The 14,323-nt window shown below is 45.0% G+C and overlaps 1 protein-coding gene and 1 pseudogene across 1 annotated transcript in view; one reads left to right on the top strand and one right to left on the bottom strand.

Moving 5' to 3' along the window:
* The window catches only part of LOC102926594 (scavenger receptor cysteine-rich domain-containing protein DMBT1-like), a 120,115-nt gene that overhangs the window by 2,738 nt on the left and 103,054 nt on the right, over window positions 1-14,323 (bottom strand). Inside the window, exons 65-75 of the mRNA XM_076553836.1 lie at window positions 13,876-13,911; window positions 13,744-13,782; window positions 13,541-13,579; window positions 9,901-9,939; window positions 9,693-9,725; window positions 9,563-9,601; window positions 7,923-7,961; window positions 5,938-6,249; window positions 4,568-4,600; window positions 3,327-3,502; window positions 1,437-1,819 (exon numbers count right to left, since the gene is read on the bottom strand). Coding sequence (XP_076409951.1) covers window positions 1,437-1,819; window positions 3,327-3,502; window positions 4,568-4,600; window positions 5,938-6,249; window positions 7,923-7,961; window positions 9,563-9,601; window positions 9,693-9,725; window positions 9,901-9,939; window positions 13,541-13,579; window positions 13,744-13,782; window positions 13,876-13,911 — 1,168 coding nt within the window. The remainder of the gene's footprint in view (window positions 1-1,436; window positions 1,820-3,326; window positions 3,503-4,567; window positions 4,601-5,937; window positions 6,250-7,922; window positions 7,962-9,562; window positions 9,602-9,692; window positions 9,726-9,900; window positions 9,940-13,540; window positions 13,580-13,743; window positions 13,783-13,875; window positions 13,912-14,323) is intronic.
* LOC102926286 (acidic leucine-rich nuclear phosphoprotein 32 family member B pseudogene) lies at window positions 10,509-11,525 on the top strand (annotated as a pseudogene).

Raw genomic sequence — 14,323 nt, 5'->3', positions numbered from 1 at the left:
AACCCTCTAAAACCATAAGCCAAACTAAATATTTTCTTTTATAAGTTGCCTTGGTCATGATGCTTTGTCACGGCAATAGAAAAGTAAATAATACAATACCCAACTCAAAATTTGTGGGATGCAGCTAAGGCAATATTTGGGGAGGGGTTTATAGTATTAAAATGCCTATAATTTGTAAAGATGTCTGATCGACAAAAGTTTTAAAGACTAGAGAAAAGGAATCAAATTAAGCCTAAAGCAAGAAGAACAGCATGCTAGCTGTGAAAATGACACCTAGCTCAACTTCTCACCTTAATAATGTGATCATAACAAGGGTCAGAATGGAAGCAACTTCTCCCTCTAGAGCTCCCTCCAGTCTATGCATCTCATGCCACAGCTCACAGAAACCTGTGGCAGGTGCTGTCTTGCTCCTCTGTTGATCTCTGATATCAGGTACCTCACTGTTCCCCATGGGCTTAAGACTTCTGTGGCTCTTACCATACTAAAACTGTCACTGAGTAAATAATGGATTTCTTAACTAGTTGCCAGTTACTCCTTCATGAACATTTAGCCCCTGTCCTCCAGGCATGACCACTGCCAACTCGAAAGCAGAGCAGCTGGGATTAGCCGTATTCAGGAGACCCCCACGCCAGGCCATTAAGATTCCTTCATACAGGGAAGGAATTGTTAGTGGAAAGGTTGTTAGCGCCTGAGCTGATCCCAGCCACTCCCTCCTGCCCAACCCCAGCTGCATGTGAACTCAGGAGCACTAGAGTATGTAAGAGGGGCTCCTGAAGGGGGCTCCATCGGTTCAGCAGCATGCACAGGGATATGTCATCCATGCTGGGGTGGCACACTTGGGGTCACCTATGCAGCTCCTTACTCATGCTTCTGCAAATAAGCCCAGAGAACTTACCGGTTCCCCAAGCTGGGCTTGGATGAAATTATTATTTGGGGGTGTTGTCCTTCATGCTATCTGGAGCAAATAGACATTTGTGTATGTTCCCCAGAGAAAGCAATGCAACAGCCCACGATAAGAAAGGAAGGAGCCACAGAGGCAAACAACGTGCCAAGGTTCTCACTTGGCAAGTGAGTTGGTGAACCAAACAAGCTTGAAGACATCTGGCTAGTTCAACTAAGAGCTTACTTTGGGAAAACACATTGACCTATGGGTGTGAGCCAAAGTGTTGAATGTCTGTCCTAGGAGAGGGAAGCTAGAAAGGAAGGGAGGATTAGGCAAGAAAGAGTGGGGTGGGGCAGCAAAGTACTGAATGGGGTCTCTGAGGAGTCAAAGGAGGTTGTCTAGGCTGCTGTATTTCCCACTGTGAACAGAGGCTTGGTAGAGACACCTTACATCCTTCTGACTTAGGATTCCAGGTTCAGAAACTCCAGGTTCCCCAGAGAAACAGCATGCACATTTAACATCAACTAGGAAGGAGAGGTTCCATGTTCCTTACCCTTCCTGGATCAAATCATACTTGACAGTTGTGAAATCACTGGAGTCAGGAGAAGCCACACAGGTGTCCACAACGAGCCTCAGATTGGGATCGTGGCTGTGGAGGGTGGCCTGGAGGAAGACCTCTTCCCTCTGACGGGTATAAGCAGGAGCTCCAACCCCCATATCCTGAGATACAGGTGACTGGAGGAATGAAATCGACACATCATAGCTGACATCATCCTTCTGTGTGTCACTCCCATGCACAATTTCAACTGCAGACTGGCCATCCACTTTGCAGGTGAACTTCACCTGGGGCACCCTGTGCCTCACAATGACTCGGCCAGGGTGGCCTTGCGTTCTGCCTCTGATGGAGTTAGAGTAGCTGAGAGAGCCTTGATGCTCCTGTGAAGATGAGAGAATTGGCAGGTAGTGTACCTGGTGCCTTGATAACTTCCCTTTCTCTACGGTAGAGTTCTTTCCTTCCAATATGTGCCAGGTACCAGCTTCATGACATACTGGAGAGCTGGAGTCCCTGGCTGGACCACTGCGGTAACATCAGGAGGTGTCTGTGGGGGGAGGGTGTCCCTTGAGTGAGGACCACTCCTTCCCTCCTGTAACAGCCAATCTGTAGAGCTTTGAGCGGGGTGGCAGGTCCACTGTGTCTATCTGGAGCTCCCTCTCTTTTGAATTCCTCCACACATTAAATTCCCACTGGCATCCCACCCCCCTGACCATCTCCAACTTGGATCTTGTATCTTCTCTGCCCTTGATCTCAAGCTAGGTTTGGCTGCAGGTGAGCTGCAGGCCTGACACTGTCAGCCTGGGCCACTAGCCATGCTTCTTGCTTATACCCAGTGCATGTCACTTCCAGCAGAACATACAGGTCAGAAGTGGGATGGACAGCATGATGGGCAGGAGCTACCACCTGTACCTCTTCAAATGCCCCATGTGGATGCCCGGAGGCACAGCCTGGCCAGGGACGTTTCTGAAGCATGTGTGTCTCAGATCCAGAGACTCTCTGCCGGGGGCCACCTTCCTCCTAGACAGAGGGACCTGCTGGCTTGGCTCCAGGGGCAGAAATCTCTCAGTTAAGAAGTGCAATATTCAGAGCAAAAAGGATAAAAATGGCCATGATCTATACAACCAAACAGCAGACAAAATGGAAGTGTGGCATTCGAGGGCTTATGTTAGCTGCATCATGTGGTCGGTTTGAATGAATATGACCTCCACAGTGTCATGTGAGCCTTTTGCATATGTACAAACAGGGAAGCAGGAATACAGCAGCAGGGTCATTTTTGAATTGTGCCACTTCCAACTATACTGAGAAGGGTGTCATGGTGGAACATTTCCTTCATGTATACACATGAGTGTCCTTAATTTCCATACCATTGTTTCATGAGATAAGAAGGTGGTTGCAGAGAATTAAATAGACACATGTATTTAGTGACTCCTGAATATCCTAGATGTTTGCTTTCTCTAGTGTGGACTATGACTGGCTGCTTAGTTAGAGACATAGCAGACAGACAGACAACCTGTCCTCCCTCATCCCCAGCACCATCACTTGCTCATGGGAGATATATTGCCCTCACGTTCAGTCAAGAAGTGCGTTATGACAAATGCTGGCTTTGGAACTGGGAGAATATTATCAGCCCATTCATCATTCATCTATCCATCACACTCAACACACTATCCATGTCCCTGTACTCAACCTTTGTTATGGATCATCTCGGGATGAGTGTGTGTCTGAAATTCTCCAAGTGGTGGGGCATTTCAGACAAATCAATGAGCTGCTTCAGAAATGAAGCTCTTCCTCTATCTTACACAGGTTTTAACAGGCAGTTTCATTTTCTAAGCCTCTCTTCTTGGACTCCATCCATAGAAGGTCATCACCTCCCTGTCAGCCTCTTACCTGCCTCATGGTGCCACAGTGGCCATAAGGAATATTGAAGATGAGGTAACGCCCGGTGACTTGGGGGCGACACATCTTATCATTTAAGTGGATGTCCCAGGAGGAGTAGCCTAATCTCCGGAGATAGCCTCGGTCAATGACGGCTTGGAAGAGGTGAGGCAAACAAGACAGCTGAGCTGAAGGAGAGAGAGAGGGAGAGAAGCTGGTACTCCTACGTGTAGCTCAGGAGCTGTCTGTCTGTTACACAAGTACCACGGACATGCTCTGGGATGGGGTGGACCTGCCTCAGCATCCCTGACTCCAGCGATTCTTAACTGTGGATCGCAATCCCTTTGGGGTCACATATCAGATATCCACATTACAATTCCTAACAGTAACAAAATTACAGCTATGAAGTAGCAGCAAAATAACTTTATGGTTGGGGGTCACCACAACATGAGGACCTGTATTAAAGGGTCTCAGCATTAGCAAGATTGAGAATCACTAATTTACTCTAATTTATCACCTTGGCTTGATGTCCACTGGTGTGTGTATGTGTGTGTGTGTGTGTGTGTGTGTGTGTGTGTGTGTGTGTGTGTGTGTTCACACATGTTTATGGAGGAGGCCATAGGTGAATGTTGACTATCTTCCTTGATGACTGTCGACTTTATTGTTTGAGACAAGGTCTCTTATTTAACCTGGAGCTTGCTGGTTTGGTTAGACCGGCTGGTCAGGAAGCCCCAGGATCCTCCTCCGGTCTCCACCTTCCCAGTGCTGAGAACATAGATGGGTACAACTGTGCCTGGCTTTTATGTGGGTGCTCAGGGTCAAACAAGTCCTCAGGCTTGCACAGTAAATACTTTACCAACAGAGGCATCTCCACAGCCCTGACTTTGATTGGCTTTGCTAATATTCTCAAAAAAAAAAAAAAAAGGCTTTGAAGTTGGGCCACATCAATAGGGAATTCTGCTTAGAATCCATACTCCATAGGACACAAGTCAGAGCCTGGTCCAGGGGGTTAAAGGACAACCCTTGACATGCTCAGTCTGAATGTGTATCTGTCTGGACCTTTGCACAGAGGTAAGCTAGAGGAAGAGTCAGAGCAAAAACGGAGAGAGCCTGAGTACAGAGGGGCCTCTTCCCCGACCTCCTGCTGTCTAGGAAGTGGGCCTCCCTCATAGCCTGCTTTTTCTCTCCACTCAGCTACTTTCTTAGTTCCTTCCCCAATCAGCTTCAGACCCCAGGAGGGAAGATGACTTTACCGTTATCCTTGGGCACAAGAGAGTCGGCTGGACCTGTTGAGGGGCGAGGAAAAGTACATGTCACTGGTCTGAAATCCCAGAGGAGGAGGACAGTTAACTATTATTGGACAAACCATTGCAGCTGGAGTGTAATGGCACGAGAACATTCCAGAACACACAAAGGGGGCCTAGTGTCCCCTGACAGAGATGGATTCTGACACATGTGAGGTAGCACTGAGAACACAGGTGTTATCAACACCAAGATTTGTGGGAGCAAAAGAATGGAGAATACAGACACCACCACACGAACGAGCCATTGGCTTCTGTCTCTTTCTACACCTAGGCATGCTTGGGGCCTCAGGTTGAGAAAAAATGGACTCTGATGCTACCAAGGACTTCTCTGGCTCAGAATCAAGACAAGACAGTGTCGCAGGGCCAAGGCTCAGCTCAGGAAGTGTGTACTCAGATTCACTCAAGCCCTTTAGACAAAATAGATCCCTTTGGACATGGAACATGGTTGGAAGGAGGCCCCTTGGTGCACGGTCCAGGAACAGAATGTGGGTCCTTATTAAAAGTGGGCTTCTGAGAGGGATGAACTGTGAAGAGGCATGATAAGAACCGAAGTCTAAAGGTACAGACTCCAGAATAGGCACATGCGGCTTCCATTTCTTGGGTAATCTTGGCTTCAGGGGCCTCTGACGGTGTTTCTATCTGGGCCCATGTCTATGCAAAATAGGGCTATACAAGGTAAAAGCAACGGCCATGGTGTGTTCACCTGTAATAAAAGCAGCAGCAGAATAGACAAGGTGAACTCGGGTTTCTTCAAGTCTTAGAATTCCCCAACTCTCTGAAATTTGCACGGGCCAGTTTGGGGCTAACTTAGAATGATTAGAAGGAGGTACTGTGCCATACAGGCGGTAGTCAGAATGCCAAGACCGACATAGCTGACCGAGGAAAGATACAGGCAACATCTTTGATGCAAAGGACACAGGGAAGCTAGGACACTGTGGGGTGTGTTTTAGACTCTGAAGGTTACACAGTGTCTCCAGGATGGGGCCTTTGGTGAGCTCAGAGACTGAGAAAGTAACAGGATAAACTGTGCCTGGCCACAGCAATTGCTAAGCTTTGAATGGTCCTATGACACTGTCACACCCTTCTTTGGATCTCATAATTCTTCAGCTATATTTCTGACAAATATTTCACTGAGCTGGGATTAGAGCAAGCTCATTAACAAAGTCAGGCCAATGACCAAAATGTCACTACCAATAAGCTCTTTATCCTACAATAGGATGTCTTGGCCAAATGTTGAATGCCTTAAGGATGGGTGGTGCTGAGGCAGAGCCTGGGGGACTTTTACAGGCCTAGGCCCATACCTGCACAGGAGCCCCTACCTGCACAGACCACACTCGCATCCTCATAGTGGTGGCAGTTGTGCCTTATCCAGCCAGCATGGGCACAGCTCTCCAGAGAGTCCTCTCTGCCAGAACAGCGCACTTCATTCATCAGGATGGGGCCTGTGCCTGCCCCAAAGTGGCTTCTGCCAGGGGCACCCAGCGCCTGGCCACAGCCCAGGAGGCGGCACACAACTCGGGCATTCTTGATGTTCCAGCGATCGTCGCATACGGTTCCCCACATCCCCTGGTGCTGCACCTCCAACCGGCCCTCACAGCGGTTTCGCCCGCCTACCAGGCGCAGAGTCAAGTCTACGGAGCAAGAGAAGTCAGTTTAGGTCAGGCTTCCATAGTAGGCACTGAGGGTGACATTTGCAGTGAGATCCTTCTCTGTGCCCCTAAGTTACCCCTAATACTACTATCCTTAAGAGGCAACACTTTGACAACAAAACTGTATTATGTAATTTAGCTGTTCTACCCTTATACACAGATCTGAGCACCGCAGAATTCTCCAGGAGCCGTATACCGGCAATAACCTTGCTGCTCATCTACAGGGCACTGCCCCGTATGAGTACTTCAAAAAAGTTTAAATTTGAATAGAAAACAATAAAAAGCAAAACCTGTACAACTATGTTGCTTAATCGTGAGGATACATTCTGAGAAATGTGCGGATAGGAGACTTGGTTGTTACACACACAAAACCAGCTGTGGGGTCACTAGGCACTAGTCTACGGAGCAAGGAGTCACTGATGTCTATGGATATGTGAGCACCACTGTTGACTGGGACATCCTTTGTGGGAGGCATGACTGTATTACTGTATCTGCGAGGTGTCATGCTCAGAGATAGGTACCAGGTGATTTGTCTCTGTAGTAATTAGTCAGCCCTGCACTTTTTGGTTCAAAGAAAAGCCTTAGAGAATATTAAATCTGCAGGCATCAGTTCTAACTATAGTGTGATAGTCTAGGATAGCTGCCCTGTCTTGGCCTAATTGGTATTAGAATACCAAAAGCAAGGTACTTGTGTTGCTAGGAGAATAGGCCGAGGATGCAGCTTGGTGGCACATGTCAGGTCCCGGCTTGCATCAAGCGCCAGGAAGGAGAAAAGTGTGACTTATGAATACATGTGGGTATCTTCTGATCGAGATCTTGGAGGTGAATTTCAAGCATGTGTGATCAACACTGTGCATATGTCAGCATGTAATGTACCTACAGGCTGGTAACTCTCTTCCTGTAAGGGGTAAAAAAACCTAAGTGAAAAAGAAATGTGACCCTCACAGTATCAATAGACACCTTGTCATTTTAGAGAGTAGAAAGAAACAAAAATGCCAGTTAACAATTGCCCCATCAATGTAAAATGTTAGAGGTTTACAAATGCTCACCCTCACAGGCTCACATTTCAGCTTCAAGCTGAAGAGGAAATGCTTTCTGTTATTTCAGACCCCAATCCATTGGCTTGAGCACAGAAATGCTATCCATGACATTTTACTCTCTTGGCATCAAAATATAACAAATATTGTTATGTTTTGTTTTATTCTCCAAGAGTAAAACAATTTGTTAGATGCTCAAAAGGGAGAACTTTGCACATCGATTTTTAAAGGAAAAAATAATAAAAACCATTCAATTGTATAGATGATTTTTTTTGAGACAAGGTCTCACTACTTGGTCCTGGCTAGCCCCTGGAACTTCTTATGTAGACTAAGCTGATTCAAATTCACAGAAACTCACATGCTTCTGCCTCCTGAGTGTTGGCAATAAAGGTGTACGTCACCATATCAGGCATTAGGCAACATTTTTATAAGGGCTGAGAATAAAGAGGAGGATCAAGGTCCTTGGGTGCAGTTTTAACTGAAAAAAGATGGACTAGTATAGTAAACGATACAGAGGGAAGCCAGGTAGGAACGTTAGCAACAGATGAGGAGATGAAATGTGGTCACATAAATTAGAGAATGGAGCTCTGCTCCATCAACAAGCACGGTGATCATTACCAGGTGGCAGGGTCACTTTTATCAAAGTTGGAACTGTGGCTGAAAAAAAAAAAGCAGTGAGAAAGAAGGGATTAAAATGTGACTTCATTGAAATTCTTAGACTTCAGGTCTACAATAATAAGCCTGTTCCAGGGCAGTATGCATGTATTGTGTGTGTTTTGCATGTTGGTATGGCAGGGTATGTGAGAAGCTGATGTTTTGGAACACAACTGAAGAACATTTTCATGGTGCACATCTCCAGCATGCCAGATAATCTACTCCCCTGATTCTTACAAAAACTAATCTGGGGAAATTTTTATCATTGCTTTAGTATTGAAAGAAATGGAGACTTCAGAGGCAGCCTCAGGGTAAGAGGACCAGGTCATTCTCAGCTTAAACCTTCAAGCCTCAGGGCCCACGTTCTTTCTAACTATTCTGTATTTCAGGGTCATAAGTTGTGGGAGTTGCATTCATGCTGGACTCAGGGTGAACTACAAAAGAAGGAAGGCAAGGGTTAATGGTCACATTAATGACAGACAGAGCAGCAGAGGGCTTATTACTGCAGACAGAACTGTCACAGGAATCAGGATTTTCCTGAAAACACCGGGCATTGGAAGGACCTTGGATGAGAGTTGCGACACCTGGTTTTTATCTTGCTCAGTGATCTTAAGCAAATGAGTTTCTTCTCTGTGACTCATTTTCCTCCAAAAATAAGAGATCACTCCTACATTCTCCTCCTGGTTCTGCACCTGAGGCTCTGATAGACTGTTCTTGCTGTCCCCAGCAGCTACCTGCTGCCATCACAGTGCTCAGTGTTGTAAGCAATGGAGGCCTGTTGCGCTCTAGGGGAGCTGACTGGCCTCTCTTGCCACCCATGTCCTCTCTTCTGACTTCTCCTGGAGAAATAGGACTTGTTGTTATGGGCCTGTTTCTGTTTGGCTGACTATTACTCAGAAAGTGGCTTTCCCAGGGGCTGCAGTGAGCAAGGAGCATGCCCAGGGAAGAAGAGGCCTGGAGTGGGAAATGGAGAAAAATGCTTTGGTTTGACCAACAGCATGGTGCAAAACAAAAGAACAAATAAATAGAATCACTGTCATCACCTATTTGGTGTGTGTGTGTGTGTGTGTGTGTGTGTGTGTGTGTGTGTGTGTGTGTTCTGGTGTGCTGGCTGGGTTGAAGCGTAACTTGAAACAACACACACAACCAAATGAGATGTGGACCCATTGCCCGGCCTCCCTCAGGTTCATCTGATCAAGATTTGGGCTTGGGCAGAAGGCACCTGCAGTGGAAGGGCCACTTAGGGGTCTACAGCCGAGTAAAGGAACCAGGAACACCACCATCTCTGTGGAGAGGATGTGGGGTTTCTGTGTACATCGGGCTTATGTTATACACAAAGATCGGGGCACAGAAGCTGCATTCCCAAACAGAAAGAGCAAAAGCTATAGTTGTGTTTCAGTTAAGAATCACAGCAGGCTGAAAAGATGACCAGAGATCCCAGCAGCATCTGTGTGCAAACCAGAGAAGATGATGCTTTAAATGAATGCCTTTGTATTCATCTTTATTTGATGATAAGGGACTCATTAAACAGGCTCGTTTTATAAATGCAACACCACAAACAAGACACCCATTATGTAAGTTTAAAGGTAACAATGGGGACTTACCACTTAGAAAAGTCGGTTCTGCTAAGGCTGTAAAAGTATCTACAAAGAACAGAAAAGACATAGCTAGTTTCATTTGCCAAAAGAAAGCAGGAAAGCCCTGACTGTGTTTAACATAAGCTGAAAGGATTACCAGACATCTTCTCTGCTGTGACTGAAGAGGCATCTGTGTGTAAATCCAAAGAACAGAATGATTTAAATTCTACCAAATGACACTGAGGGCATTTTTTTCATATATTTATTTTGTGGTCAATATGATCATTAAGCAGATTCAGTTTTGAAATAAACCTAATAAATAAGAAACCCATCTCTTCATTTTAAATAGCGCAATGGGGACTTACCATGTGGAGAGCTCGCTTCTGCTGAGGTTGAAGAAGTATCTACAGACAAAAAGATGAGACCTAGCGATGCCATTTGCCAAATAGAAAGGGAAAGGTCCTCCTTGTGTTTAGGAAATGGGACCCTCTGGGTTAGATGGGAAATTAGAAGCTGTGTTGTGTATCATGAATATAATTGAGGGAAAGGACTTAGGGTGCCACTACAGTGCTCCAGACGACTGTCTGACCCAGGATCCATTGTTAAGTGTGTTTTCCAGAGCACATCTCCCAGATGGCACTCTGGGAGGCTAGGTCACATGGGAATGGAGTGTGGATTGAAGTGGGAAAAGGAGCTGGTCAGTCTACTGCTGTCACCTAGCTGGGACACTGCTGCTGCTGCCATCCTGGCCAGTATTAGCCGGGAACCATTCACAAGACTGGCACTGGAAAAGCCAATGGAAATTCTGGAAGCAAAAGAGTCACTCCATTAAAAGCACAGCAGAAAGTGTCACCATTAGACAAGACCTAGCAGAAGAGTAAATTTCAGGGTTCTACAACAAGTTGAAAAAACAATACAGCCTAAAATACATAAAGAAGAAAAACCAACAAATATGACTCAGTTTGCAAGAGATCAAGCCTAAGAACCCATGGAATAGAAGAAGGAGGCCCAGGGGCCATGCTCACCAGCAGAGGGGCAACTACATGCCCTATGCTGTTCCAGACCAGACTGACAGCCAACTCCTCCCACAGCCCTTGCCACACAGTGGAGGACACCACTTCCATCTTCACTTCCACCATAGGCAGTTAAATATGAAGACAAGGCACAAAGGGACCATGGACACGAGGAAGAAGATCCACCAAGAGATGAGGAACCAGCTGTTATGGGGTTTGCCTTGGACAACTGAAAATCAAATGATGGGAAACTCTAGAGGTCAACAGTAGAATTTGTAAACTTAGAGTTCCTCATTTTAATTAGTGTAGGCTTGGTGTCAGGTTCAAATCTCCTCATGGTACTAAAATAAAAAGGCTTGAGCTCAGAGATAGCAGAATATCTAGAGGTCTGGACATGTTGAGAAAGGCACTTTTAAAGCTCACACATCTAGATCTAAGTGGAAATGTATGGAAAGATATCAGCACCCTGAGACCTCTGAAAACCTTGGATGATCTAAAAATCTCAAATCTGTTGACTGTGAGGTCATTAACCTGAATAATTACCAACAGAGTGTCCTCAAGCTCCTCCCGTGGCTGATTTCACCAAAGAGAACCAGGAAGTCCCTGATTCAGATACAAAGGTTGATGCTATGATGAAGAGGAGGAGGAAGAAGATGAGGACACTGAGAAAGAAGAGTTTGATGAAGAAGAGTATGAAGGTATAGAAGAAGACAGCAAAGATGAATTCATTGGTGAAGGAGAAGAAGAATATGGATATGATAGAGAAGTTGATGAAGGTGAAGATGAGGAAGAAAACAGGAAAGGGAGAGAGAGAGAGAGAGAAAGAGAGAGAGAGAGAGAGAGAGAGAGAGAGAGAGAGAGAGAGAGAGAGAATATGCAATGATGAATGAGAAGATTATTAATACCTCAAATAACCTGCAAAAGCAGAATCAATCAGTCAATGGCTGTTGGTAGGATTGTTTGGAGTTTTTTGGTAGATGTTTACAAAGTCTGTGATACAAACTCCAGGAGGCCTGCCCACTCAAAGAGCTGAAGAGTAGTTCCTGTGACACTCTGCTTTCCCCCATTTAATCTCTCATTGATAGTGGTAAACTCCAACACCAACCTTGGGAACCCTGCTACAACAAAATTGTTAAGATTGCTAGTTTTTCATGTAAGTCTCTTGATGAAGTATGGATAGCTGTGATTGGTAAGACAACTGTGTCTACCAGTTACTCTGAGGTTGTAACAACACTTTTATTTTATGTTCAGCCAACAAGAGAAGGCTTAGTAAATAAAATATTAACCTCTGGGGTCAGAAAATAACATATGAAAAGGTCTAGTCAACAGGTAGGTGGCTATGGAAGAATGAAATCAGATCTACATCTCTCACTCTGTACAAAATTGATTCAAGATGGATCAGAGACCTTAATGTAAGACACAAAATGCTGAAACTTCTAGAAGATAACATGGGGGTGGGGGAAAACCACTAGAAGATGCAGAAATAGGCGAAAATTTTCTGAAAAAGACTATTAGCAGAGTAAATAAACAAAACAACTGAAAAAATGGGACTACATGAAATTAAAAAGCTTCTGTACAGCAAAGGAAACCATCAGTAGAGTGAACAGACAGCCCACAAAATCTCCTCCAGCTATAATTCAGACAGGCAGCTACTATCCAGAAAACAAAGAACCGCAAAAATGAAATCCCTAAACCCTAAAGCTGTCAATCAATAGATGGGCTGACAATGGAATAGACAATTCAAAAAGAAAGAAATGCAAATGACCAACAAGTATTTTTGAAGTTATTCAACATCCTTAGCTCATCAGGAAAATGCAAGGTAAGACTACTTCTAGGGATGGAGAGATGGCTCAGTGATTAAGGACAAGTACTGTTTTTGCAGAGGACTCAAGCTCAGGTCCCAGCACCCACATCAGGGGGCTCATAAGTGCTTGTCACACCAGCTCCAGGGATCCAACACCCTCTTCTGGACTCAGAGAGCACCTGCCTTCACATCTTTACATACTTACATACAATGTCATACACACTAAAAAAAATAGACTACTTCCTTTTTTTTTTTTTTTTTTTTTTCCCCCCGAGACAGGGTTTCTATAGTTTTGGTGTCTATCCTGGATCTTGCTCTACAGACCAGGCTGGCCTTGAACTCACAGGGATCTACCTGGCTCTGCCTCCTGAGTGCTGGGATTAAAGGCATGCGCTACCACTGCCCAGCAACTACTTCCTAATTGACCCAATCAGAATGGCTGCCGTCAAGAAATTAAATGACTAAATGCTGATGAAGATGTGGGGGAGAACTTATACACTACTGATAGAAGTATAAACAGATAGAGCCACTATGAAAACCCATGGGGATGTTTCTCAAAAGACTAAAATTAGAGCTACTATATGACCGAACTACGCTACTGCTGAGTGTCCACCCCAAGGACTCCAAGTCCTACCTCAGGACCCTTGTACATCCATGTTTATAGCTAAGATATTCACAGTAGCTAGATGTTCATCACCAGATGGATAGATAACGAAAATGTGCTACACATGCACAATGGAACTTTATTCAGATGTAAAGAAAAATGAAATCATGAACTCTGAAAGAAAATTGATGGAATTGGAAATAACTATATTATGTGAGGTAACAAACTCAAAAAGACAAATACTGCATTTTCTCTCATGTGCAGAGACAGAATTTTAAATCTTTCTATGTGTATATATGTGAGCATATGAGTACAGATGTAGGTCAATAAACAGGAGAAGGGCTGTGGGAGGAGAAAAGGAAGTTTTAAGAAGGAAGAGGGGTAATAGAACAATTGGGACAAAAAAGGAAGCGGCTTTCTGGACTGGAATGTCACAAGTGCTGTGTGTGGGGGCAATGACAACAACAGAGTGTGTATAAAAGTGACAGACTGAAACTAATTACCATATTTGCCAATTTCTTAAAAAGCAACTAAAATGAATTATGATGTTTTAAATGAAGAAATGTGACAACAGGACACCTTACCAGAGGAGCTTGTCTCTTCTGCTGAGGATGAAGATGTATCTGTGTAGGAAGCCAGAGAAGAGGGTACTTTAAAACGAATGAACGAACAAAGTCACTGGTCTGTATCAGATGCCAAAGTCATCGCTAAATAGATCATTTTCTAAGTGTAACACAACAACTGAGTATTTGCTCAGTATTTTAAGCAGCAGAACAGGGGGACCTACCAGTTTTAGAACTCGATTCTGCTGAGGTTGAAGACATATCTAGAGGTCAAAAGAAGATGCATGACTGTATCCATTTGCTGAATAAAGGAAAGACTGAAATTGTGTTTAACTTAATGTGATAGAAAGTATTACCAGAGGATGTCTCTTCTGCAGAGGTTGAAGATGCATCTGTGTAAAAACATAGAACGTATGAAGCTTAAAAAAAGGAATGTCGGGTTCAATTCACAGTCCCACATGGCAGCTCACACACTGTAACTCCAAGATCTAACACCCTCACACAGACACACATGCAGGCAAAATACCAGTGCACATAAAATAAAAGTAAATAAATTATTATTTAAAAATTAAAGATTCAGGCCCAGCGGCGGCCCACAGAGGTGGACAGGCCCTGCGGTAGAGATAAGCAGACGGAGGTGGACAGGACCGGCGGCGGTGGCCGACAGAGATATTCAGGCCTGGTGGCGGCCCACAGAGGTGGACAGGCCACGCGGTGAAGACAGGCGGACGCAGGTGGGTCCGCGGCGGCGACCTGCGGAGGTGGAAGGGCCCAGTGGCAGCAGCCGACAGGGACATACAGGCC

The sequence above is a fragment of the Peromyscus maniculatus genome, chromosome 1 (assembly GCF_049852395.1).
Source record: "Peromyscus maniculatus bairdii isolate BWxNUB_F1_BW_parent chromosome 1, HU_Pman_BW_mat_3.1, whole genome shotgun sequence".
In the NCBI taxonomy this organism is placed as follows: Eukaryota; Metazoa; Chordata; class Mammalia; order Rodentia; family Cricetidae; genus Peromyscus; species Peromyscus maniculatus.
Note: the sequence above shows the minus strand (reverse complement) of the source record. Positions and strands in the feature narration are given on the sequence as shown.